This window comes from Bombus pascuorum, chromosome 5, assembly GCF_905332965.1.
Source record: "Bombus pascuorum chromosome 5, iyBomPasc1.1, whole genome shotgun sequence".
Classification (NCBI taxonomy): Eukaryota; Metazoa; Arthropoda; class Insecta; order Hymenoptera; family Apidae; genus Bombus; species Bombus pascuorum.
This window is the reverse complement of record NC_083492.1, coordinates 2,532,550-2,558,415: the sequence shown is the minus strand read 5'-3', so window position 1 is coordinate 2,558,415 and position 25,866 is coordinate 2,532,550. Positions and strand designations below refer to the sequence as shown.

At 32.6% G+C, this 25,866-nt stretch overlaps 2 protein-coding genes across 11 annotated transcripts; one reads left to right on the top strand and one right to left on the bottom strand.

The window, feature by feature from the left end:
• Positions 1–1,084: 1,084 nt before the first annotated feature.
• On the bottom strand, positions 1,085–22,748 carry LOC132906874 (single-stranded DNA-binding protein 3). 7 transcript variants are annotated; one of them, XM_060959461.1, is made up of 14 exons: positions 21,700–22,748; positions 20,335–20,407; positions 20,179–20,240; positions 19,939–20,023; positions 19,820–19,861; positions 19,509–19,595; positions 16,977–17,084; positions 16,154–16,228; positions 16,001–16,049; positions 15,207–15,236; positions 13,924–14,135; positions 13,608–13,778; positions 13,265–13,465; positions 1,085–2,135 (listed from the first exon to the last, which is right to left on the bottom strand). In XM_060959461.1, the coding sequence occupies exons 1-14, from the start codon at positions 21,753–21,755 to the stop codon at positions 2,073–2,075; spliced, it is 1,314 nt and encodes a 437-aa protein (XP_060815444.1). In that variant the 5' UTR covers positions 21,756–22,748; the 3' UTR covers positions 1,085–2,072. The 7 variants fall into 7 exon arrangements, with proteins under 7 accessions (XP_060815444.1, XP_060815442.1, XP_060815445.1 ...); XM_060959459.1 differs by having other exon boundaries at positions 1,085–6,499; positions 21,700–22,744; XM_060959462.1 differs by lacking the exon at positions 21,700–22,748 and adding an exon at positions 20,868–20,957 and having other exon boundaries at positions 1,085–6,499.
• A 24-nt stretch (positions 22,749–22,772) lies between these two features.
• Positions 22,773–25,728, top strand: LOC132906880 (ubiquitin-like-conjugating enzyme ATG10). 4 transcript variants are annotated; one of them, XM_060959474.1, is made up of 5 exons: positions 22,773–22,906; positions 24,301–24,507; positions 24,590–24,830; positions 25,288–25,456; positions 25,548–25,728. In XM_060959474.1, the coding sequence occupies exons 2-5, from the start codon at positions 24,400–24,402 to the stop codon at positions 25,636–25,638; spliced, it is 609 nt and encodes a 202-aa protein (XP_060815457.1). In that variant the 5' UTR covers positions 22,773–22,906; positions 24,301–24,399; the 3' UTR covers positions 25,639–25,728. The 4 variants fall into 4 exon arrangements, with proteins under 4 accessions (XP_060815457.1, XP_060815458.1, XP_060815455.1 ...); XM_060959475.1 differs by lacking the exon at positions 22,773–22,906 and adding an exon at positions 23,526–23,722; XM_060959472.1 differs by lacking the exon at positions 22,773–22,906 and adding an exon at positions 23,526–23,764.
• Positions 25,729–25,866: the final 138 nt, after the last annotated feature.

Below are 25,866 nucleotides of genomic sequence, written 5' to 3'. Positions count from 1 at the left end.
ACATGACTTGTTACATAGAAGAAAGATCTCATGAGGCGAGAGCAAAGCATTTCCGGAAATGCACGTCGCTATAGTAGTTGGTCAAGGCCATCGACTCATTGAACATCCTTCCATGGCAAGGGTACAAAGAGGAATGTGGAACGGCAACCTGTCGATCTACGCATTGGCGTATGAACCGCATTTTTTATTCCTCACATGTTAATACGTTATGGTCGTTCTAAAATTTTATAGTTACGCTTATCGTATTTAAGCAAATGATTACATATGAAATACTTATCCTCTTCGAATTTTGGTTAAATTCAACTTATACCGAAGTTTAACGATAAAATAGATTGGGAAATGAATTTTTTTTAATTTCACGATTCGGAATCTATCTCATAACGTTATATATTTGGAAAAATCGTAGATATGAAAAAATTAAAGCGCAAAATTTGCATCATGTTTCGTCGAAATTTAAACAATCGTGTTTACGACATTGGCGAACGAATGTATCAAGTTTACCGCTTGGAGCGCTGCAGGTCATTGATTCGTGACTCCATAATAGTTCTTGATGTTGTTTTAAAAAACGTCAACAATGACCTAATACTATATGAGTTCTAGAAAGTTTAACTGGTAATGTAGGAAATCCGTATACCGCGTCATGCTGCTCTCACATACTTAACCTTCATGACACAATGAAACTGAATTGCATGGATTTTCTATTGGGATCACATTAAGCGATATATGTATAATTTAACAAACTTAGAAAATTTACGATCAGTTTAAAAACCATCTACTATTACTATCATTCATATTTTGTATTTTGAAGATTAACTGTGTGCAACCATCACAATATTATATTCGATTTCCTTTTCTTTTGTTTTAAAAATATATAATCATAAATAAGTTTACCAAATTATTTTCTCCAATTTTGTAATTCAAATAAAGATATAATATATAACTTACCAGCAAAAATAAGATACAACTAAATAACGAACGTTCTCGAGTCTTCTAGTACAACGATGACGCCTTCTGTAGAAAGTAGATGCATAGTAGAATTTGCTAATAAGAGCGGGAGGTATTATACAGAAAACAATATGGACACTTGGTAGGATAGATGACATTTATTCCATTTATTTTATTGTTATTACTTACTACTTGAATGCTATACTCGTAATAGATATCTATAATTATGTCTATAATTATGCGTGAATTTAAAGAATACGTGAGGTCAGCCGCAAGATGTACAGCTCGTGTCAGTTACAATTGTCATAGTTATATAGGTAAATAATTATAGAAAGAAATTTACGTTTTTAATTCTGAATGCAAACATTCGTTAAAGGGGTTGGGAACGATGGCAGCTCATTGATTTCTGTTAATCCCTAGTTTTTCGCTATTGATCGATTTTATAATTTACACACACTTCGATATTTTTTTATCGCGGCTAGGATATTCTTTTGTTCTATTATTTTCCTTTTTTTTTTTCGTTTTAATACGTTTTTAAAAATTACTCGATCACTGTTTTCCTGCCAACCTAACACCCTTACTTATTATAAATTCCTAATTATCTTACGAAATCGTAACGCGCAATAATAGTACACGAGATATCATTTCTTTTTTTTTCCTCATATTTCTTCTCTAATCACGGCGAGATCAACTCTCGTTTTAAACAATATACAAATATCTTTTCTTATATATATCCTCTCGATATATCGATTAAACTCGTGATCTTTTACAACTTATTCTGCGCTAAAAACGATCAAATACAAACTATATACTTCTTTCGTCTGAAAGTTTTTGGTCTACATTTAACGCAACACGTTCCTCTAAACTTTTTTTTACATTAAAATTTTGATCATAATACTTATCTATATCATTAAAAAAAGAAAATTGTTTGCTATTTCGTTGGAACGAATCGCTATGGACGACGAACGAAATAACAGGAAAATCAAAAAACTCATAAATTTTTGGTGACCATACAAAAAATGATCTCCATAAAAAAATTAAATATACATTAAAAGTAGATGCGCGAAACGTTCCGAAAAGTATTGAGATCCGAACGTGTCGTATCTTTAAATTCGGGTAAAAAAATATCACCATATATAATCCATCAACTTTTCCATTCTTCCGTTTTGCCATGTAATTCTTTCGCCCAGCTGTAACAATACACACAGATGATAACAAAATATAATATTTACCCGAATTCAAAAATTTCTTAACGATAAAAGGGCGGATGTCAATACCGTTTTGATGTTTCACGCAATTAGCAGGAACACCGTATTCCGCTGTATACGTTATTTTAATCCGAATTGCACTCGACATTTTGTACAACTTATACATTTATATTTAATTACGCCGGAATAGTATACACGTGTGTGTATATACACGCCGCCATTCCCAGATTTGAGGCACGAACTAGGAGATAAACAGGCGAACGTAAAATTTATACACTTTATTCAATTTTCTTTACCCTTTGGACGAGTTACGATCGTACTTTATCGTGATTCTACGGTGACCAGGATTATTCCATCGAATGAGGATCGGATTTCAAACAACAAGTTAATTCCTGTTCCATCCTGTTATATAGTTACGTTCACGTTTGTCCGTTGCGTAATTCGCTGCTTTTACGCACTTCATATTTGCGAGTGTCGCTTTTTATCAAGCGACAAACATGATAATACATGTGATTAAAAGAATTAACTCGTCTATGTACCGAATATATAGTCGATGAAAGAGATATAGCGATGCCGTAATTATTAATAAATTTTTAACTAATTAATAATTAATTATTAACTTACTCGAAGATTACTAATTTAAAAATTACTTAATCGTTATCTATTCATCGTCGTAAAACCGTATTTGATGAAAAATATTTATGTAATAGATAATTAATCGCAGACAGTGATTAACGCAGCGGTATCTAAACTGTGTCTGCGGTATACGATATTTAATATATTACAAACAAGAAACAATTCTGTATTCATCCATGTCGAATTACTGTTTTAGCTTATTAAGACGACTGATTTTATCACCTTCCTGTATTTGTTTTATCAACAGTAAGCACCTTCGTTTAACGTGAACGTAACGTTGCCATTGCGAATACTGAAAAATTCAATGGTAAAAGAATAAAATCTATAGGAAAGAAAGGAAAAAAAGAACAAATTCCATTGGCAGTTACACATAACTTGTTTTTTATCCGTAATCGACAAACGACGATCGTCTCGAATGAAAATTCGTTTCGTGTGTACTATCGACGCACACTGGCCGGATTCCCACCATATCGGATTAAGTCCTAGGGGGAGTTTTAATAATGCGTTCCCTCGAGAACCGTTTCGTCGGGTTCCCCTCGTTCGGACACTGATAATACAAGCGAATTCTCGCGAATTCCCTAATAACCGAGTGTTCGATTTCTTTTTCGAAATAATGTTATTGCAGCCTTTCAGTACTGTGCGCTTCTCGAGTTAAATAAAGATCTGATCCAATTGTGTACAACACAATCGAGATTGCAACGTCTGTGCAACTGTTAACAATGCCCGTGAAGTCCTCCCTAAACGCAAATGTACCGATGTGAACAACGCTATCGATGCAATCGCTTGACGTTGCATCGTATTAGTCAACTTTTCGACACTCGACATCCTATCGTTTCGCAATGTGCTTACCCCCCTTGCTATGTACAATAGTGCTTCGCTAATTGTCCGCGGCTCGACATTTTAGCTGATCAGTTATCGAGAGAGGTATATCTCTAGGATATTTCGAGAATCTCTTTTCTTTATCGGATACAAATGAGATATAGAAACCTGATACATACACTGATTTATTTTACGTAAGTAATACCAGAAACCTGTGATAGGTTGTCAAGCACATCAAATCGCGTCAAATGCATGCATGTAATGAAAAATTGGAATAACCTTCAAATAGGATTCGATGCCCTAAAATTCGGATGTTTTCTTAAGTCTTAGAAGTCTCGTCGGTCTTGGATGTTTTGATAAATCTTGAAAGCTTGGCGCGTAGTCGATGTTTCACAAGCATTTTAAATGCCTTAATCTAAACGGTCAATTAAAAAAAAAAAAAAAAGACAGTCGAGGTAACGAAAATGCATTTACGGGAACGATTTACAACACTTTCACGAGGTCAGGTTATCGAATCTTATTTGTTGTGATTCGAATTTTAAGAGTATTGAGGCGCACCAAACTCTTCTCGATAAAATCAGTTTCGAGAATCGATGAGGATAGGCGACGGGCAGTTGACGAAGCAAAATCTTGGTTAGTTAACGTGGCACTATTGTACGTACTATACACACAGACGTTGAACGATCGATACACCTAACGTACCTAGTTTCTTACTCCCTCTTGTAAATAAATTAAGAAGCCACTTTTTCTTCGCCTCACGCACACGATAATATCGATACCATTGACCACTCTAACGTACTAGCATCTATCGGGACCCCTTTTAAAATCGCATTCTTTGTATTGACAGAAAAAGAGCACAAAGGCGTTGCGTTCTCGTGGATCTTTTCTCGGGTATATGTATGTATATAACTTCATGGAAGATATCGATGCTTCTTTTCTCGGAAGGAATAGCCGACAGATCGACCGTAGAATGATGTCACAATAACGAGTATCGGTATTATACTACCAATGCTCGCAAATTGCTGCGCTGACGTACAATCTTGCGCGAGATTGATCGATCGTTCCGAAAAAAAAAAGAAAAATTTAATAAGCATTTACATCTATAAATATACATACAACGTATATTATGAAATTTTAAACGACGTTAGAAGATTTGAATTTGTTACAAATAAAACGTAGATGACATTTTGTGAAAAGAAGATCTTATTTTGAATAGGAATTATAACATCTTTTTATTTGTAACACGACCCAAGGTATAGCTCTCAATGATGTATCATCTCAAAACTTATTACATTAAAGTCACGATAGGTTTTCTTTTCAAACAGAATCATAGAGTATCGATCGATCTCGTTTCGAGAACAGTTTCGCAGAAGGCGCATGCGAAAAGTTTCGATTGTTTGAACGAAAATAGAGGATATACGTCTCGTCAACGTATGAAACCAACATTTGTATCAATATCAATTGAAGTCAGTACAGAACGTACGTATAAAAGTGGTGTTCACTCGAGTATACACTCGATGTATGTACTACAATTCCTTGTTATTCTACCTTCGAACAGATATACGATAGTATAAGTATGCTATATAATGTTTCATTTAAAACGCTATCTTATCACAGTTACTTATGTTTTTTTTAATAATTTTATACACTGAAACTATTCGCTGTGCACAGACGATGTAGGAAACCGATGAAACGTCACTCAAGTATACTCCATAAAAACGTCTAAATAAAAACTGAGGAGTTCGAAGAAAGGGACAGAGAGGAGAGGGGAGATGACTACTACTTTCGTATATAAAAACATCACATATACCTCTTGAACTGTTTCTTGAACTGTACAAAAAATATACTTTTCTTTTAACTTAGGGCCAATAAGGAAGCACTTATTATTTTCCTGTTTTTATTTTCGGAAACAAAATCAGGTTCCCTAAGAAAATAGGAGACGATGTAGGAGTTTATAAGGAAAAAAAAAAGAAGAAAAGAAAAGACGACGTCGAAACGAGTCCACTTGTGTGACTTGCAGACGGCAATGAGCAATTAGGCATTCGACTTTTCATTGGTATGAATTATCTAATCGAGCGTGTGTATTGCTCGAAATGAGAAATATTCGAGAATGTTGGAACGTAATATTTTAACAATCGTGCGCAATAGGAAAAGTTTGAACAAACTTTTGATCCTTTCATACCAATTAACGTTTTTTCTAGATTTCATAATCTCTTAACGAGCATACTCGAGGACGCTCGAAACATCTTGAGCCCGTGCTCACTTAGAAAAACGTTGAGTATCATCGATTGACAATGATTTAAGATGATTGTGTATATTATATGGAGATATTTTGAAGAATGTACGTCAACGCGAAATTACGAAAGATTTTACATGAAACGGTGCTCTCTTACTTTAAATGGTTGGATCCTTTCCGTAATTCGGAGAGGATGAAAAATTCTTGGGATGTGCCCCCCTCACTTCGCAAAGGGAGAAAACGCATCTCCAATCTCTACGTAACTCTCGTGCACTTCTCTCACGGAGCTTAACCTTTTCTTTTTTCAATTTATCTTACTTTTTCCTGTCCTTTGTCTCTGCACACTGTTTTCAGTACCTCGATTCGAAGCTGTAGGGGGTGTTCGGATCGTGAAAGGAAGGAGATTATTGTGGAGTACAAGTGCAGTGAGGAGAATTCTGGATTTAAGGAAGAGAGAGAAGAAGAGAGAGAGAGAAAGAGGGGAATCGATTTGCGATTTGTTTTTCTTAAAACGTTAGTTTGGTCTCAGGGCCCAACGACTCGTGACGAGTTATTGTATATAATAATCGGGGTGATCTGAGTCCTTCTCAAACCTCTTCGCCTCTTCTTGCATGCTTTCCTTGATCTTGAGTATGGCCGCTGATTCAGTCTGATCCTGCGAATCAACCAACACCAGGTCGGTTACACGTAAGAGGTTAGGCAAGTCCACCATTAGGTGATACCTTGCCCATTTTGTTTTGGACTGGTTTCAGCGTTTCATCAGCGAGCTGAGAATACTTTTCCCCTTGATGTTTCGATATTCGAATCTCTGAATTTTTTATTGCATGCAAATATTCTCTGGAAATATTTGAACACGACAATGTCGCTTGAAATGTAATTTCATTTTCCAGCTTCTTGTTAAGATATAGAATTAACTGATTATAAAGTACATAAAGAGATTAATCGAACCCAGTCGCGGTGAAGGTGCTACAAAGAAATTCAGGTGACGGAGGAAAGTTCGTCGCAGTTCGCTGATCCCAAGTGAACTCTCGGGGAAGAAACGCTGACATGCTGCGTAAGTGATTGCGCAGCGCGGTGACGGTGCGTCGTGAAGGGGCTGGGCTCGTGAAACGCAAAACTTAAAGAGAGGATATATATGAAAGAACTAGGAAGAGAAACTTGGTTTTGATCTTTTGGGAACCGCGAATGAAGAAGAGAGAAGTGTGGTTCCACATCTCCAGGGCGCTCTGACCCACAACACATGGACGTTATGTAAAAAAGAAGCCCGTATCGAGCACAAAAAGAAAAAAAAAACAGAAAAAACATTGAATAAAAAAAAAAAAAAAAAGAAAAATACGGATGTATAAAAAAAATTTCTTGCGCATTCCGTGTGCGCAGCCTGCCCCCCACTCACGCACACCTCACCGAGTGAACCAACAATGAAAAATTCTTATTTAGAGATTAAGAAAAAATTGTAACATAGAAACTCGACGTGTCATTCCTCACGGATTCTTAAAATAATTTTTTTTTTCACTCTTTGCTTAATTGAAGTACTTTTTTTCGTTTGAATCGTTTCTCGATACGATCTCGCAATCCACCAATCGCTTTGCGCTCACGCATCCATGTGCTACAGGTCAGTACAGGCTAGTACTATATACAGCTATCAGATTTCACTATTTCTTTGTTCTTCGTGTTTCAGAGGGCGATTTTCGTTCGATGAAAAGACATTAAAAGATCTTAAAAAGAAAAAAAGATGAAGAAATTGAAGATATTTACCGTTCCATTAGGACGGTTATTAAGTAAATCACAAACATTGTGTTCCACAATATACGATAGTATCCGTTTATGGTATTTCGATTTGTACCAGATACCGGAAGAATAGATCAAAATTGTAATTTATTATGCAGTGTATATATGCGTGCATAGTGTTAGTTTGATTTTACTGTTTCTAATCATGTAAGCAAGTGTCATCGTTGTTAATATTAGTGGCAATTTATATAATGTAGACAATATTACGGCGACGTTAAAAACACATACTTTAGTTACATATATCGCGTTTGTTGTAAAAGCAACGAATGTTAATGTCTTCCGTGTACCTCTGTGTGTGCGTGTGTGTGTGTATGTGTTAGAACAAATATCACATGATTTGTGATGAGAAAAAAAAAAACAGAAGAAAAGACAAAAATACATGTAACAACTACATCGTATCAACTAAATTAGTTTAAGGATTGCATTCGGTGAGTTCAACTAACGCGGAAATATGAGGACAGTAAGTGATCAAACAGAAACATTCGTTTGATCGCGGTATCGACGTCGCGACGTATAATACAATGTGAAACACAAGTGACATGTGATTACCAGTGTGTCTTAGACAAAAAACTTAAATCGATCGACTGCGTAAAAATAAATAAATAAAACAAGTAAAAAAAAGACATAAAGTGTATATGAAAACAGATAGTCATATATAAATGTCTAGTAGCCAGCACCCTGCGGATTTGAACGCAAATAAAAAAGAAAAACGCAGTATTCTCAGTGTAACAGGTTTACATTTATTGTCTCGATCTCCCCTGCTTTAGGCATATATTAATAAATGTAATATTCATTGCCATTCATTAATGTGGCTTACAACGTGGGGCTGTATTAAAAGTAAAATCGACGAATTTCTTTTAAAAGTACCATTCTGATTCGCTTCACGCCATATATATATATACATGTATATCCGTATATTATACATATATACATATATTGGTTCGAAGCACGTTCTCTCGAAACTTCTTTGAACAGCGCACGACGTCGAGTCGTGTTACAAGCAACGAAAAGACTACTACTGCTCTTATCATCGTTAACAATTCCACGTTTAATGTTTCTATTTTGGCTTATTTCTTCGTCACGAACTTCGAACCCTGACCGCGTGCTATCACCAACTTTTTCGCCTGTTGCGACAGATTTAACGAGCGTTTCTTTGTATATACTGTGGAAGTCGCACCGATTAAACGTATTAAAGTTGGTACAAGCGAATATTTAGTTATCTTTCGTTGTATATATGTATGTGTGTGTACCTCCATTTTCCCAATTAAAAGTACGCATTTCATTGACACGGTGAATACTCCGGAACAACGGCAAGCAGCAGTCATATCTCTACGATGATATCCTTACAAATATTGAATGCTAAAAATACTAAACAAGACAGTCTTCTTTCACTATTAATAAGTCTCAGTTTATCGATTCTTTGCACTTTCAATTCGGTAAAACGAATTGCAGAACATAATACGTATATACGTATGATCCGACTAGCGTTTATCAACTGTTTCGTATAATAAAAGCTTTGAAAATCGTACTTGTATAATAATTGCAGTCATAGAAAAACAGTGAAGGAGTGGCGCTAGAACTGTTATACTTGATATCGCTACTTTTTCGTTCCTTATATAATCGTCACATTTCTCCTTCATCCTATACTATAATGTCATAAATATCAAGGATGTGTATTTTTTAAAATATATATATACATATATGTTATATATATTATATGTAAAAACACATGTATATTATGTATGAATGTATAAAAAAGATAGAAAATATGTAAAATTAAAAGTAAGAAAAGCGTGGCCGTTTAACGTGGCTCGTAGTATAAAAAAAAAAAGAAGAAAAAAAAATATTAAGAAAAGAAATAATACAGAATCTTTCTCGAGAAGTCACAATAACCATATGTAAAAAGACCTGTGTGTTTGATCGTCCTCGAGACCATAATTGATCTTGCCGGTGCTCCCAGAGTATACCCTTGCAATTGGCGCTCTCTCTCCCTCCCTCTCGCTCTCTCTTTCTCTCCTCTCTTATATCGTTTTACATAATTTGATATCAATACCTTTTACTTTTTTAATAGTTTAAGTTAATTTAAACACAACTAACAGCAGCACAGCATAGTCCGGTACTGACCTATAACCATTACGGACGGATGGATTCCGGGAGGTTCGCACGATATATTTTTCTCCATTATCGGCCCGTATTACCTCTTTCTCTTTCTTTGTATTTTTGTCACACTCATTCATGTAGGTTCAGTACTTACACCGTCTATGATTCTTATTCCATACAAAAATAATTACGTTATATATATATCGTCTATATATTGCCATGCGTACGTTATATATATAACATCTTTCTTTATACATTTTTGCCCAAGTACTTTTTTTCGTTAAGTTAATCGCAATCGCCATTCGCCTCGCAATACTCGCCGGAACAGCATATATCGTTCAAATAGGAAATACGATATTGCTGTACTCTTTCGTTAGGAAAGAAAGTAAGGAACTTACTACAAAACTGTTTTTGATGTTATCTCGTTTAAATTAAATCTTAATAGGAACTTTCTAACGAAATAAGTATCTGAATCATAGAATATTCGTACGTTTAGGAAATATTATTCAATGGGGCAAGTAGAAAAAAATAAAATGCAAAGTGCATGTAAAATGAGGTTATGTTCGAATACCTGCATTAGTCGATCGATCGATAAAAAAAAATCCTCATTTTTAGAACATACTTTGATCGTGGGATCACATGACTAGATTTGTACGCGTTTATTAGCTTTCGGTTCACTAAGGATATCGACGTTTTGCATTAAAATACACGATGATACCTACATTCTTTTTCCAAACAAGGCACTAGGCGGAAATGATCCATTAATTCTAATTACTCGTGTATATACTCGCGCGAAGTATTGCGATGTCAATGGCTGCGAATAGATGGTGCGCAAACTTTACTTTTCTACCAATATAATGAATTCTGAGCAAATAGTGGAGGGACTCGGTCTGAGTTCGGCTAATTTGATCACCTCATTACAGAGTTTTACTGGTTCAATGAAAAGGAATTTGATTCGAGAGACTAGGCAAATGTAACTCTAATACATTTATCGATACGAAAACGATTATCCGAATAAATAAAATTCGAAATTGTCTATCGATGTAAAATTCATTAGGCGTTTCGCAAAAGCTTTGTAGTGAAATTTAAAAAGGTTCTATTTCCATTTTTCAACGACTGTTATGTCTCACCTGTCGTAAACTTAATATAGCGTATATTATTTTCTAACCTAATACTGCTTAGAATCCAAACTCTATAATAGGATGAGAAATAAGCCAGTTAGCTAGCGACGAGCTAGCGGTGCAATTAAAGAAAGAAAAAAGATGGCAGGTCAAGTAAAAAAAAAAAATAACAATCATCGAAAGAAGAAAGACAGGATAGAGAAAAGAATTAGAAATCGATTAACAATTATGCGATTGATAATCACAGTAGTTCGTGTTTTTCAGGCACCTTTGCTTACAAGCTAATATTCAAATAAATATAAATAGACGTTGGCGTTGACACGAGTCGATAAAAAGTACTGTAGATAATAAAAAGTATAGAAATAATTATATTTAAAAAAGAAAAAATAATAATAAAAATAAAGAAGAAGAATCATAAAATTCTAGTCTGCAACCTTGTGAGTATTTAGCAATAAAAGCATATATATATATATATATAAAATATATACATATATATATACTTTTAAATATTTATGTAGTGTATTTTGCGCGCGCGCGCGTATTATAAATGATTCAAGTATCATAGTTTCGTAATAATAGCGTAATGAGCACTTAAATGCTAACCTAACTGATTAGGAGCGATTAATTAACAAACGCAAGTCGAGATGCGTCGACGCGAATATATGTCTGTATCTTTTCTTTTCTCTCTTTTCGTTTTCTTTGCGTTCTCTATCTTGACACGAGCGAATAATCGTGCTTGAGCCATTGACGAAACCGTTATGAATCGCGTACAACGTGACGATCACACGTGACATAAAACTCAGGGTTTGCGTATCATCCTTTTCCACATTGCATGATTAATCGGGAAATCTACGGCATCTACGAACTCGGGGCTGGATCCAAGGCGACTTGATTTTTTAAAAAAACTGTCGGGAATACAGAAGGCGCACGTGCGAGATTACTGATTATTCTTTTAATTTAGAATCCTACTCACAATCCGAAATAATAACGTAAGATTAAAGAAGGAATATACCGTTTGTGCGCGCTCGTTAAAGAAATCGATTATTTTATACTATATTATATATACGATTTCCCGCAAGGCGTATCGTACTTGAAAAATATTAATAAGAGACATGGTTGTAGACGAGAATATCTGTCATTCGAAATAATTGTAAGTATTTAAAAAACCATCAGAATTATAAAACGGAATTCGGTCTTGTATCGCTTATCGTATACAAATGCCGCAAAAGTATCATACGATCCTTTATACTGTTGCCATGAAAATGAATCATATACCGTCATATATGTGTATATACACTATAAAATTTATATGTACCAAGTAAGTTCATATTTTCTTATATTTTTTTAACCATGATTGAGATTTGTATGCAAAGAATATTGTATATATTTAAACAAAATCCATGAACGAATGAATATAGATAAATTACTAAATTGATTTTATTATGACAGTTATTAAATTCGATTAGCCAAAAGGAGATTTAAAATTAATATTGCACTGATAAGAATATTTTGAAAATTATTAAAAATCATCATCTCGACGTGTCTTTGTTATCATATACGATACACCTTATGGAATATCTTGTGTATTATTTTAAGAAAGTTGATTCATACTCTTTTGTAAGTATAAAATGGGTAGAAAATGTTTTGAAGCATTTTATTACTGCAGGCATTGAAGAATCATTAAAGAATGATTTTTAGTTATGACCTTCCACTAATATTAAGCAAAGTACTTTAATAAAACAGCCCATAACAGAAAATTTATCTCTTATCACCAACATTTAATTTTTTATAGATATAAAAAATATTATTTTTTAACAAGTTGAACATTTCATTGTTTAGTAAATTAAAAATTCTTTAAATGTTTCGTGATTTTTTATACCCATTTTATGTTTGCATCATTAGTCATACTGTTAGTATGATAATAGTTAGACACAATATGAGCCAAACAGTTATAACATTAGATGCAAGTGGGTAATCTAAATTAAATCTCCCAAAGAAGCCTGAATGATTAAATAAGAATATTTCGAATTTTTATCAAATATTGATACTTTTTAGATTAAGCATTAACCAGGTGGTTGGAATAAGCTTGAGGATAAGCCCTCTAAATGTAATAAGACCCAAATTATTTTAACAGAATAATTAACTAACTGACGCATTGATGGAAGCACCTGAATCTGTTAATTGCTGAATAATTAGAAGAAAAGTCAGTTCTAATATGGACTTATATTTCAAACCAGAAATATCAACAACCAAGATCAATACTAATTTCTTTTTTAATTATTATTAATTCAAAAGTATTCACGTTTACTAGGAATATAAATTTACACAGAAAAAGAAATGGTAGCATATAAGTCCATACTAACACGTCGAGTAACCGTTATCAGGAGTATAAAAAACTTACTAATACTTACATTTTCACCAGGGCCTCCAAAACCACCCAGATTATAATCACCCATTCCACTTCCACTATCTTCCCGAGGTGTCCCAGGACCACCGTTAGCAGGACTGTTTTTCATTCCATCAAGGCCATCACCATTCAACACAGGACCCATTGTGTTTGGTCCCATAGGACCCATCGGACCACCTTCTGGCCCACCACTCATTGGAAAATCCTGATACAAACAAATTATTATCGCTATTATAACTCTATATACATCATTAATAGACATGAACAAAACTAAATATTGTCTTATAATGAATCTTAGTTAATATTACTAAATCAAAATAATACAAATGTAGTAGACAGTTACTTACACCAGGCATATTTCCTCCAGGTACAGGTTTCATCATGGTATACATATTTTCACCACCGCTATTACTACTATCTTGAGGGCTGGGCATAATTGGTGTACCTGGGCCTGGAGGACCTGTTGAACCAGGTGGACCCCCGTAATTACCAGGTGATGATGATGAATAATTCATTGGCTAAAATAAAAATTCATTATCGAATTATAATATGAACATTTATCTAATTATATCACTGACAATATATATAAAGACATATATAAAAAACATTTTGTTAATATAAACAGGAATAAACTCTTTAAATATGTACAGATCATAATCGTACCGTGGATGTATTAGGTTGCCATTGTTGTCTACCTCCTGGTCCAGCCATACTCATTGGAGGCATACCAGGGCCTCCTGGACCTCCAGGTCCCAAACTACTATTAGGTGGTGGTCCTCTCATTCCAGGTCCGTAACTTCCCGGTCCCATTGGACCCATTCCTGGTCCTCGTGGAGGATTCATCCTTGGATTCATAGGATTCATGCCTGGAGGAGCTAGTAATAAAAACAATTTTTAATGCATTTTCTTAAAGACACAAATATTAATACTGTTCTAGTTTATGTTAATACTAAACACTAATCGTGAATCTTTGGATCAACGGCAAATCATGTGACTATAAAATATTTCAACATATGAAAAAGAGTATTTTAATTTAGATCTTTATTCTTTTGTCTGTCTTCTTTTTTACTACAGAATTAAAACATTCGAGTCATGCTTTGCCGAAGTCATATGTAATAGTAAAGCAAGTGGATGACATGCTAAATTGGTAATTTGCATCTACACAAATTAATGAAATAACAAAGCTCATGCGAAGGATGAAAAACAACGCTACTAAGTAACTTTTACAAACGTATGAGCTTTTAACTTGACAAAGGAAGATAATAGCGCCAGATACATAACAAACAAGACAATCATTCAATTAATACCTAGTAAAAGGATTGCGACATCATACAGCAATATTTTTATACATTTATGTGATATGAAATCAATTGTAAAATATTGTAAAGTTATTGTTCTATAGTTGAAGATGATATTTTCCTTTTTAAGAACACATGAATCTTTTTCTCTTAAAATGTTGTGAATGAGAAAGTAATGAGCAAGTAACTGCATTATAGTTCTTAGTATATGTTAAGTTTATGCTACAATGATTGACAATGACAATAACAAACAGGTATATTTTGTTAGCCACAAAATTATTGCATTATACCTATGCAATGAGAAACTGTAATGTTAAAACAGTTATTCCTTTTTCTTTTACAAATATAAATATATCTATGTTAATATTTCACATATAAAAATAAAGAATCTTTTTAAATATGGTCATTTTTTTGTACATAAAAAACTGTTCTCATAGTGAAGTTCAACACATTGATTCTATTATTATTAAATTACGATTGGCATACTGAATGCAAGATTGGATGAGCAAGTATCGCACAAAGAAACGAAGCTAGTGCATTTATTCATAAAAAGTGAGAACAGAAACTTTAAAACGAGCAGGAGAAAAAATAATAGTTAGGCTTGACTAAGTCATGTGAGTGTGATTTGGTTGCTGGGTTGCTTCCTACCTTGCCACCCTACAAATTCTCCAGCTTCGCCTGAGGAACACAAGAGCACACATTAGTACGGCAGGTAGGTAAGGTCAGGTTGATGGCGGTAAGGTCTAGTTACTTTGCGGTCGCATAGTGAATAAAGTTGTAAATATTACTTTAATGCTACGAAAATATATCGTTATAACATATACCGACAAGTTGTATTGTATATTTAAATACTAGTTTAACGAGTTGCTTCTAAATCCTTATTGTTAAATATTGTTAAATAATATATTCACGTCAGATTTCTTTTATTTGAATCCTTATTTATATGTCGCAATAAGATTATAGATCATTTAAAACAATATTTCTTGATAATTAAAAAAATATATAAAAAAATAACTAACAACATTTTTAAAATAAAAAAAAATTCTTAAACAATTATAACAACTATAGGATTATATATAGGACTATTATATATACTAACATTACATTATTGTTAAGATGTTTAGTCTAACCATCACTGAAACATTAAATTTGTATCTTTATCTCGAATGCAAAAGAAGAAAGCAAGAATACACAGAGTCATATAAATATATAATGCTAATTATAATGATTTAACTTGAAAACTACACCACTGCACGTAACTAGACAATTCAAAAACCAATCCACTCCACATCACAGCAATCCAATCCACTTTTAATAATTACTGATTTATTTATTGCTGTGTGGTTTTTGGTATGCATGCGTCTATGCCATTCTCCTCTCGCAATTATTGTCAATGCCAGAAAAAAAATCAATGTGAATCTAGCATATAACTGAGCCCTTACCTTGCCTAGTTGGGTCCATACTATTTGGCATCATCGGTTGTCCAGGTGGCTAAATAAAAATATCAATATGTCAATAATTGTTCCAAATCGTAATTGTTCGTTATGTATATTAAATACAATAGTTTGATTTGTTGGTAAAATAATAACACATACCCCATTAAAATCATTTCCCATTTGTGGCATACGTACTCCAGGTCTTGGTCCAGCAGGATATCGAGGACCCATGAACTGTAACAAGTCAGAAAGTTATACATTAAGTAAATTATATTTGCCAATATAATTATGTCGCTAAAACCCCAGAATGTTATAACTATTGTATATCACAAAACTGACACACCAGGCAGCCGCAACAAGCAATTGATCACACATTAGGCAATATAATATATGCACTTTGATAGAAATCATCATAGTGCATCTGGAGGACACGTGTTATATTAATGTACAAATACAATTGCAAACCATGGGGGTTTATATTCAACAAAGAACAGATTATTTAAATCGAAGTACGATGTGCATTTAACACAACTCTTACCTTAAAATAAGCCCATTATAGACAAAAATGATAACGTAACATTTTTTTACATTGTGCAACATTAAAGAAACCTTTTTTCTTACCTTAAAATTTCTGTTGTTACATATATTCAATAAAACTATTTTGTTTCTTTTTGGAGTATAATAAATACAATATTGCAAAATCATGTATTAATCATTATTGTATTTAAGTGTAGAAAAAGATACAAAAAAATCTGTGCTTGAAACAATATCATTATCCGTAACCATTTAACCGAATCCTGTTTGTATATTCTATACATTGTATTTGAAGAATGACGGGTTAAAAATTGTACAGTAGAAATAACTTTGGTAGGAAAAGAAGCGATTTCGAGCAAACAGTCATAGGTACACGATGATATGGTATAATGAGAGTGGACTGAGTGATTTTCCATGAGTGATAGTGTATGTGTCGAATGAGGCTTACCTGAGTGGACATCATCTGCGAGTGTGGAGGCGGGGGTGGCTGGGGGTGCTGGGGGGATGGCTGTGATGAGGGGTGTGTGGGCGGAGATGGTCGCATTGTCGAGTTGTTCTGCAACAAGCAACGCAAACGACAGACATGTAGCAACACTGCGATCCAGGCAACAGCTAGACTAGAAGGCTTGGGTATGATTGTGTTAATACTATGTTGGTCAGCACCTTAAAAATCTAAAAGTTATAATTACGAAAATACAATGTTATAAATATTGTTTTCAATAAAGATTATATTTACGATACTTATTTCAGCCTACATACGTTAATCAATACTTCATTTCGTAATTACGACTTTCCACGAAGTAAAATTTGATACTAAATGCCTGAGGACACCCTCCCACCCACCCATTTCACACTAAAACAAAATTTTAATAATTAAAAAAAAGATAAATAAATAAATAAAAAAATATATATAAAATAATATTCTTTTATGGATATATACGGATGTATCAAAGTGAGACCGTGTTGTTTCTATCTGAACGTATACATCGTTATCCTAAAATGATTTAGAAGGCAATAAATATTCGAACAAGCAATATATGCATAACTAGACATTTTTTTCACCTACTTATATTGTCATTTAGATGTTATAATAAGCGGTCAACGAGAATATATTGTTCTCATAGAATCATTAAACTATCCATTTATACAGAATACAATGTTTATAGTTTCTAAGGGTATACTTAACTTATACTACATAAAATATGCGTATGTCATATATAGATATAAATTTGATCTTTTCCATGATGTAAAGGATGGTCATATATTATTTTCACTAAATTCGTAGACCGCTTGTACTGAATGCTAGACTACTATCTATGCAGGCTTTTATATTAAATATATTAGAAATCCTAAAAAGTGTGACCTTAGCTGACATTTTTAATCTTTATAGTTTGTTATATATTAAGAATTGTAGAAAGATAAATCCATCTTAAAATATTACTCTAGGAGTAAATACATGCTTCCATTTTCAGAACTCAGACTGAAAATCATAATACTAAGATATCAAGGTAGATCAGAAGTATTATAAGTAATAACTTGAATGAAGGAAGAAATATATTTTGTAAATGTAGTTCGATAAATATATTCAATATTTTGTTATTTCAAAACAACTGTGAAGTTCTTGCACAGAACTAAAGTCAGCACAAGGTAGAACACTGTCAATTATAGACCTACAATATAAAATTATTCAAACTAAAACTATTCTCTAACATCTATACAAAATTTATCCCGGTAAGTTTCTGAAATCTGCTTTATGCAGAGAGGAGATCAAAAAGTGAAAATGGTAAAGGAACGCACATACAAGTGTTAGATACATAGCAGAGAGAAAATAAGTACATAGATACAGTATAGACAAGCATGGCATGAGAATCTTATTCAAATGTACACTTGTTTCAAAACAAAATATATGTTTCAAGGACACTGTGTACATTTACAGTAATCAGATAAGTAACATTGTACAGGATTGTGTTATTATGTGTAAGAAACATTAGTACTAATTAGTAACACTTGGGTCTAACTATACATAAATTAAGTATAACATAACAGATTTTTTATATGTAGTATACAAATTACTATCATATTTATAGAATTGTTTTCAATAAAATATAGCTATTTATTACGACAGTATCTCATAGATAATTAGATTATGTATTATGTAAAATTGAAACATTATTGTTTATCCCGAAAAACTAATGTCAAAATATATATATATTATGAGGTGTATTTAATAATATGTAATGTAAATTTATTAACAATCTGTACTTGATTAATAACAATCTACAGTTAGAAGATATTTTAATTACTAAGGTTTATCATACTTGATGTATTTAATAAAATGTTAAGAGCTTTGAATCAAGTGTAGAATTATAATGCATGAGAATTGTAACTAGGCATAACAATAATAACAGATATTTATACATATTTATGTATGTATATACATATAAATATTGTGATATGTGTTTATATACAGTTAATATGTCTGGTTTTCCTATAATAAAGTTTGTAAAGATTAGAATGTTTTTATTCCTTTTAGAAGAATTAAGTTTAAAAACTTTTAATAATATATCTTAGGTTACAATGTTATATTACATATAATCATATGCAGTAAAACTATTTTTTTATTTTCTTGCCCTCCCTTTCTTGAAACACAATATACACATGATGTATGTATATGTGCACATATAGATATAAAAGGCATGTTTCACAATATTAATTATACTATACTAGACTATAGTAGGAGAATTTCAAAACTTATAGTTGATTGCTTTGAAATAAGAAACTTTCGTTAATAAATAATAATGTTTTCTATAAAAAATAAATATTTATCTAAATCTTTTTACTCATATTTAAACAACAGAACATAAATGTAATTATTCATTAACAAAATACATAATTCAAATACTCTTCAAATTTTTTGATTCACACAATGAAATTAAGTAAAATAATATTGTTATCAGTATAAAAATGTAAAACAACTTACTGGAAAGAAAGCAGGAGGCATTGGACCACCAGGCATACCATCGTTAGGTGGCATTTGTCCTATAGGTGAAGGCGCTGGACCAGCATTCTGTAATCATTTGATAATTATCTACCAGCCAAATTTCAACATCTAATAATTCATTTAAATGTCAGTTAAATGTACATGCAAACTTTAGTAACAATCCCTGTTATCTACATACTCTAGTTTAGAAGTACATGGTCTTAGATCATATCAAAATACTCATATAGGGTAGAACACTATGATTGAATAAACATATTTTATATGTATAAAAATAATACAACTCAACTTACATGGGCAATGCCATTAACACCATAACCACTATTCACAAAACCCTGAGAACAAAAATAATCTCTTGTTTATACATTTGTAATATATAAATATAATTTTTACATTATAAAATTATACTAACATAATCATGAAAAGCTTTAGCTTCATTGCTGTGTTCACAGGAATCTCGTCGTTCTGGTGCTGCTGAATATAGGTCCCAAAATACACTGAAATATGTTTTAATTGATTATTTTGTATGCATATAAATAGAAAAAACATATTAAATTATGAATATGTTTTCTGAAGAAAATAAATATTTTATAAGTAAAATACAATTGTGTTATTTTTGTAGCAGAAGAATAAAACAATGTCTAATGCCTACCACCACCAAGAATGCAAAAATCCGGGCGGTTCACCAAGAGTGATATTTTTTTCCCATCGTATCTATGTAACAAAATAAAATATAATTATACTAATAATATATAATCATCTTTTTCACAGGTTTCATTAAATTTTCAAAACAATTTGAAATCATTACCTCTGACAAAAATGTCTGCGCCGCCTTTTGTGCACCAACATGTAATAAGTACTCGTACACATACAGGGCTAACCTGAAATATTATAAATAATTTGTAGATAAATATAAAATTAATTAATTTTTTTGTCTTTAAATTATTTTCATATTATATAACAATATCTTTATGTAACATAAAAATATTGTTTATCGTTTCTAAAGAAGTATATTCATAACGATAAATGTTTAATTTATAAAATATTCATATTGAAATACCAATACATAATATAAAATACAAGCATCTGGGAAAAATATTTACGCATATTACAATTTATAATATTTCACAATAGAAACACAATATAAATAATGTACAGTCACAGTTAATAAGTGATATTTTTATAAAGTTTTATTAGTATATAAACGAACAACTTAAGAAACAAAACTAAAAAATTAGAAATTTTTTTAAATGCAACAAATTCAGCATTACAGTCGCAGAATAATATTTTTTAAACTAAGAAAAAACAATTAGAATTATTTATCAATATTTAAAAAATTACATTTTCAATGATTGGTGTCATGGAAGGTGTACTAATTTTTTCGTAAACTGTTTCTTGGTTGCAAGTTGCAAACGATAAAAACATGGCGCCCGATCGGCCTGCTTTGCCAGACAAGTAATTCTAGTGAGTCATAGCATACACTTCAATCGAATTTACGATAAATCACGTTGCAGGGAAGACAATTTTAAATAAACAATACGATTCATAAAAGTTCAAAACTAAATTTGTTAGATTAATTTCATAACGATAATTAATTACAACTGAAAAGAATTAATTACAAAATTAGATTTTCTCAGATTCCTTATAAATTACAAGAAATTTTACAAAAATACGTATTAACTATTTTATTTTAATTCATTAAGTTTGCATCAAGATTTTCTCATATTCATTATAACAGAGCTCATAAATATTATCTTCAAAAATTATAATAGAAAACTTGTATCAAAGTTAAAATGAAAAATATATGAACAAATGCAAGAGAAAAAACAAGAATTTATCACAAACAAATTTTGCAAAAAAAAAATCATTCGAATTCCGAAAAATATATTGTAATAAATCTATAAAATTTCGATGAGAAAATAGAAATTTGTGATTTTTATTACTGTGGTAGTTTCAGCGTTAAATAAGCCGGAATTATTCGACGAATCCGATCGCCCGGTTTGCAGATCAACTGCTACCTACTACACGCATATATGTAGTATACGCACGCTTGGTACAAAGAAAAAAAAATGGAGTCACTGGTCGATCAATTGGTAAAATTTTTTTCTCCTTCTCGTTTACTTCAACAAATACATAATGTACGACAGATTTTATTATAAAAAATAATACTTACTTTTCTCTCGCTTGAGAATCTGAGGGTACCGTAGTCCCCTTTCCCTTTGCGTACATCCTCGAAGGCTGTCAATTTTTCCAGTGTAAACAGAACCACCGTTTTCGTTCCAAAGATAGCAATGTCCGACACCGTGGCAGGTCCCGCACGAAATGGCAGAAAGTGCAACTTAATATATGCTTCTAATTACTATACCTATACTCGTGGTAAGTAGTTCTTAGATTTTCGAAGGTATATGTTTCTACTTTCTAACACACTTGTTTCAATGGAAGAAACGTAATTATCAGAAACAGAGAATTATTGTATTTTCTATCGGGTCACACACACGTTACGAACACGTCGTACACTGCCGCGGCCAGCAGCCTATACTAGATAGAGTACTCCGCATCATGGCTCGGCCAATTGTGGACGCATGACCGCGGAACGAACGCGCGTCGTCATCGTTCGTAGACTTCCCACTATATTCTTTCTCCCCTCTATAATGCAGCTCACTTTGCCTTTTTTCTTCTCTTTTGTTTCCTTTCCTTTGACTTTTTTCCTTCACTGATTATCAAAAAAACCTGCGTGGTACATAAGTCGCGTCTTACAAACTCCACATAAACGACGGTGCGTCCTCTCACCACGATGCTCAAGTAGCGCTCGGTCACTTCACTCTCTTCACTCTTCACTCTCTTTAGCTGTGACTCGCTCTTGCTGCTCACCTTACCTCACCTCACCTATAACTAAGCTTCACCTCGTCCCGCCTCACTTCATTAAAGATACAGACAGACAGACAGACAGACAGACATACACACTCGTATTTCACCTCGTCAGAAGTGAAGTCCACTTTAGCGACACGCCGATTTTACGATCCTCGATGCGTATACTTTGATGGTCTTACATACAGGACGACCAACAGGAGTTTGTCTGTTTCTATTTTGTTTCCTTTTTTCTTCTTCTATCACACCTACCTAGCAGGTAGTAAACGAACTACGGTGTCACTTTTACGCACACAATCACAAGATGTAAGTGAACTTATTTTTGTATAAACACGCACAGGATCGGAAATGTGTTTCGTACACGGCTTACGCGTAGTTCTCACACTCACACATATATACGGAATACGGGAAGCACTGTTGTCTTTCTTGTTCTTATCCCTTCTCTATCCTTTTTGCGTCTATGGGTCATAAAGCTGCGCGCGCAACCATTGGTTTTCATGTCAGGACCGTACGTAAGTTAAATCTTATTACTCCGCTTTATTATTTCGCTTTAACACTAGGGCTACTAGTGATCAAAATTGTTAATTCTTAATTTTTCAAAGATTATTTATTTAGGTTTTATTTCAGATTTATTTAGATTTACTCATGGTGCATATTTGAAGATTTGAATGATTTTTTGTATTATGTATTTTTTCATATATCTTTTATTTTGATTTTTTTAATAGAAATTTTACTGTATATCCATCGATAGTTGTAAAGTTGATATTTTCTTATTTTAATAAATTCCAAATTGAATAGTCTAAATTTTGCTGTAACTATTCTATGATGTTTTCATCTACCATTTTTTTCGTTCATTTTATTAATATAAGTAAAACTAAAATTTTGTATATACTTCTATCTTAAAAGTTTGAAGAACTCATTTTTTTATTAATGTAAGAAAAATACAGAATAACATTTTGTAAAAGACTAGATATATTATTTATAAGATATTTATCGAAGATGCGTTATAAAAATTAGTAATAGAAAAATAGATACTTATGTGCAATTGCACCTATTATTGCTACATTCCTGGTTGCGACTTTACCTGGTATTGGATACTAACGGTTCCATGGTGGGTATACCTGTGTGTACACACACACGTACGTTATACAAGCTATCGGCGCAGGTATCCAATAGCGGGGATAACCGAACATGACCGAATACTAGCGAACATTGCCGATGCAAAATAGCCGACAATTGACTGAGCGTCGAGGGGTCGGACAGAAAAGAGACAAGCCATTCCTTCGGGTGTACAGCTTCCCCTTTCTCAACTTTATCATGGAATTAATGTATCATTGATTTTTATAAACTATGAACAATTATTTCAAAAGGTTCATACTTATAAAAAAACAGTAGAATCTATTATGATTAAATATCTTTGTTTATTCTATGTACTATAAATTAGTCTCGAGTCTTTCAATTAAGAAACTCAATTATAAGATATTGAGTTTTAAAAGGAAATATATAGATCTTTTCATCTTTAATTCTGTTGCGTTTTTCTATTGTTAAAGAATTTCTTCAATTTGGGGAAAATGCGAAAGAACTACTAACTTTAATTTTTTGCTAAAGTTTTTCTTCAAACATTAAAGCAAGATTTTTACATAAAAATCTAAGGATCGCAGCAGAATTAATATTATTGCTGGCGTAGTAGCGTTTTATTTTCGCGAAATTAAAAGGACTCCTTGATTTGTAATTTATTTTCGTTACTTATTAGTAAATACCCATATACTTATACCTTGTATAGTACGCAATGTAACATATAGTTCATGTGCTGTGTAATGTATAAAGCTATAATTCTATAATGTAGAACTGAATACATAGTATTTGTACATAATAAATTTTTACGAAATTTATTGCTTGTCACCAGGGCTGTGAATTCTTAGAACGTAAAGGATTACCTTAACAACACATCGCAAAAAAGTATAAAAACAACTAGTACCACATTTGTCTGATTTGACAAATATCAATGGACGGTCCAGGTACGATCACGTGGGATGAATTTCTCGAAAATGCTGAAAGGTTCGTAGAAATGTCGAATGAAATCTCTGACGGATGGGAACTTCGAGGTAATAAGGTGACTGTTATTTTTTGACTATTTTAAATCGCCAAACAAAAAGAGCCTTTTAAAATAGCAAACATCCATACACGATTTGCAGAATGTGCCAGGAGAGGCATACATTGTCCGCCAAGGGAGACAATACATATGCAGTAATAGTAACTTAAATAATTATTCGACATCAAACAATAACGACTCCGCTGATGATTTCGACTTTGTATTAAAACAAGATCCTTTCGAGGCCACTTGTCCTATCGAGAAACCATTAGTTACAGAACATCACGTGTTATGGTCCATGAGCTACAGCGTCCCGATACTTTATTTTAATGGATGGAAATCAGGTGAACGCGCCATATTTATTCGAACCATTGGAAAATTCTAAAGAAACGTTACAAAGAAAAAAAAGATCATCTTTACGATTCATTTTTAACGATATCTTGTGAATGTCGTTAATTTTATAACGACTATACATCAAAATACGAAACATCTATTACAATTGTTCTCTGATCACCACTAGACCTTAATCGGGTATGTACAGCCTGTTGAAAGCGGCAGGCGACATAATGCTGATTGTTCCTTCGATTGTAGCCTATCTCAAACTAGGCTAAGAAGTCAGCAAAGAGATTAAGAGTGACTGAAGGAGAGAGAAATAGAGGAAATCTATATTTTATGGCAATGCATGAATTTGCGAATAATTTTTCAGTGTCTTGTATTTTTAAACGAATTTGCCGTTTTCTTGTCATCTTTTTACACAACCGTTTTATGCGTTTGACGTTTTTGTATAATTAACTTTTATAGATTTCCCAGGTATTAATCCAATATCCGTGGAAGAAGCACAATCCCTCGTTTGTAACGGAGAATTGAAATACAAGGATTTATCTCAAGCTATACATCCTATATTAGGTACACCTTTTCTACACTTGCATCCTTGTATGTCTCATGAGCTTTTACAAATTACAAGTAACAGGTAAGGGGTATAGAAAGAAGGAAAAAATCGTCTTGTAAATAGTATAATTATTTATAATTACAAATGAATGAATTATTTTCTTTCCTTTCAGTAAAAACAAAATAGTCAGTTGGTTGAGTACTGTCGCTCCCGTTGCCCTTAATTTTAAGCTACGTCCTGAATATTGTCAGTTAACTATGTAATGTATATACACTTTAAAATATTCGAATTAAACTGTAATATGTCCTATTGCTTTAAGAAAGCACACGTATACACACGTGTATCAAATAAAACGAGTAAAACGAATTAAAATACTTTACTTTAATATGGAATAGTCCTTATATATACGCATATTTTATTCATTTTAATTATGCTCTTAACAAACGGATTTAGCAATGCAATTTAAATTCGGATAGAATCGCTTATGGTTT

Bases quoted from the DNA above. Each gene is read 5' to 3' on its own strand.
- LOC132906874 (XM_060959459.1), bottom strand. From the start codon at position 21,755: ATGTACGCAAAGGGAAAGGGGACTACGGTACCCTCAGATTCTCAAGCG. The intron at 19,862-19,938 runs GTTAGTATAATT...TTTTGTTCTCAG, and splicing joins CTAAAGCTTTTCATGATTAT to GGTTTTGTGAATAGTGGTTA. The intron at 16,050-16,153 runs GTATGTGTTATT...ATTTTTATTTAG, and splicing joins TGGGAAATGATTTTAATGGG to CCACCTGGACAACCGATGAT.
- LOC132906880 (XM_060959474.1), top strand. From the start codon at position 24,400: ATGGACGGTCCAGGTACGATCACGTGGGATGAATTTCTCGAAAATGCT. The intron at 24,508-24,589 runs GTGACTGTTATT...CACGATTTGCAG, and splicing joins GGGAACTTCGAGGTAATAAG to AATGTGCCAGGAGAGGCATA. The intron at 25,457-25,547 runs GTAAGGGGTATA...CTTTCCTTTCAG, and splicing joins TTACAAATTACAAGTAACAG to TAAAAACAAAATAGTCAGTT.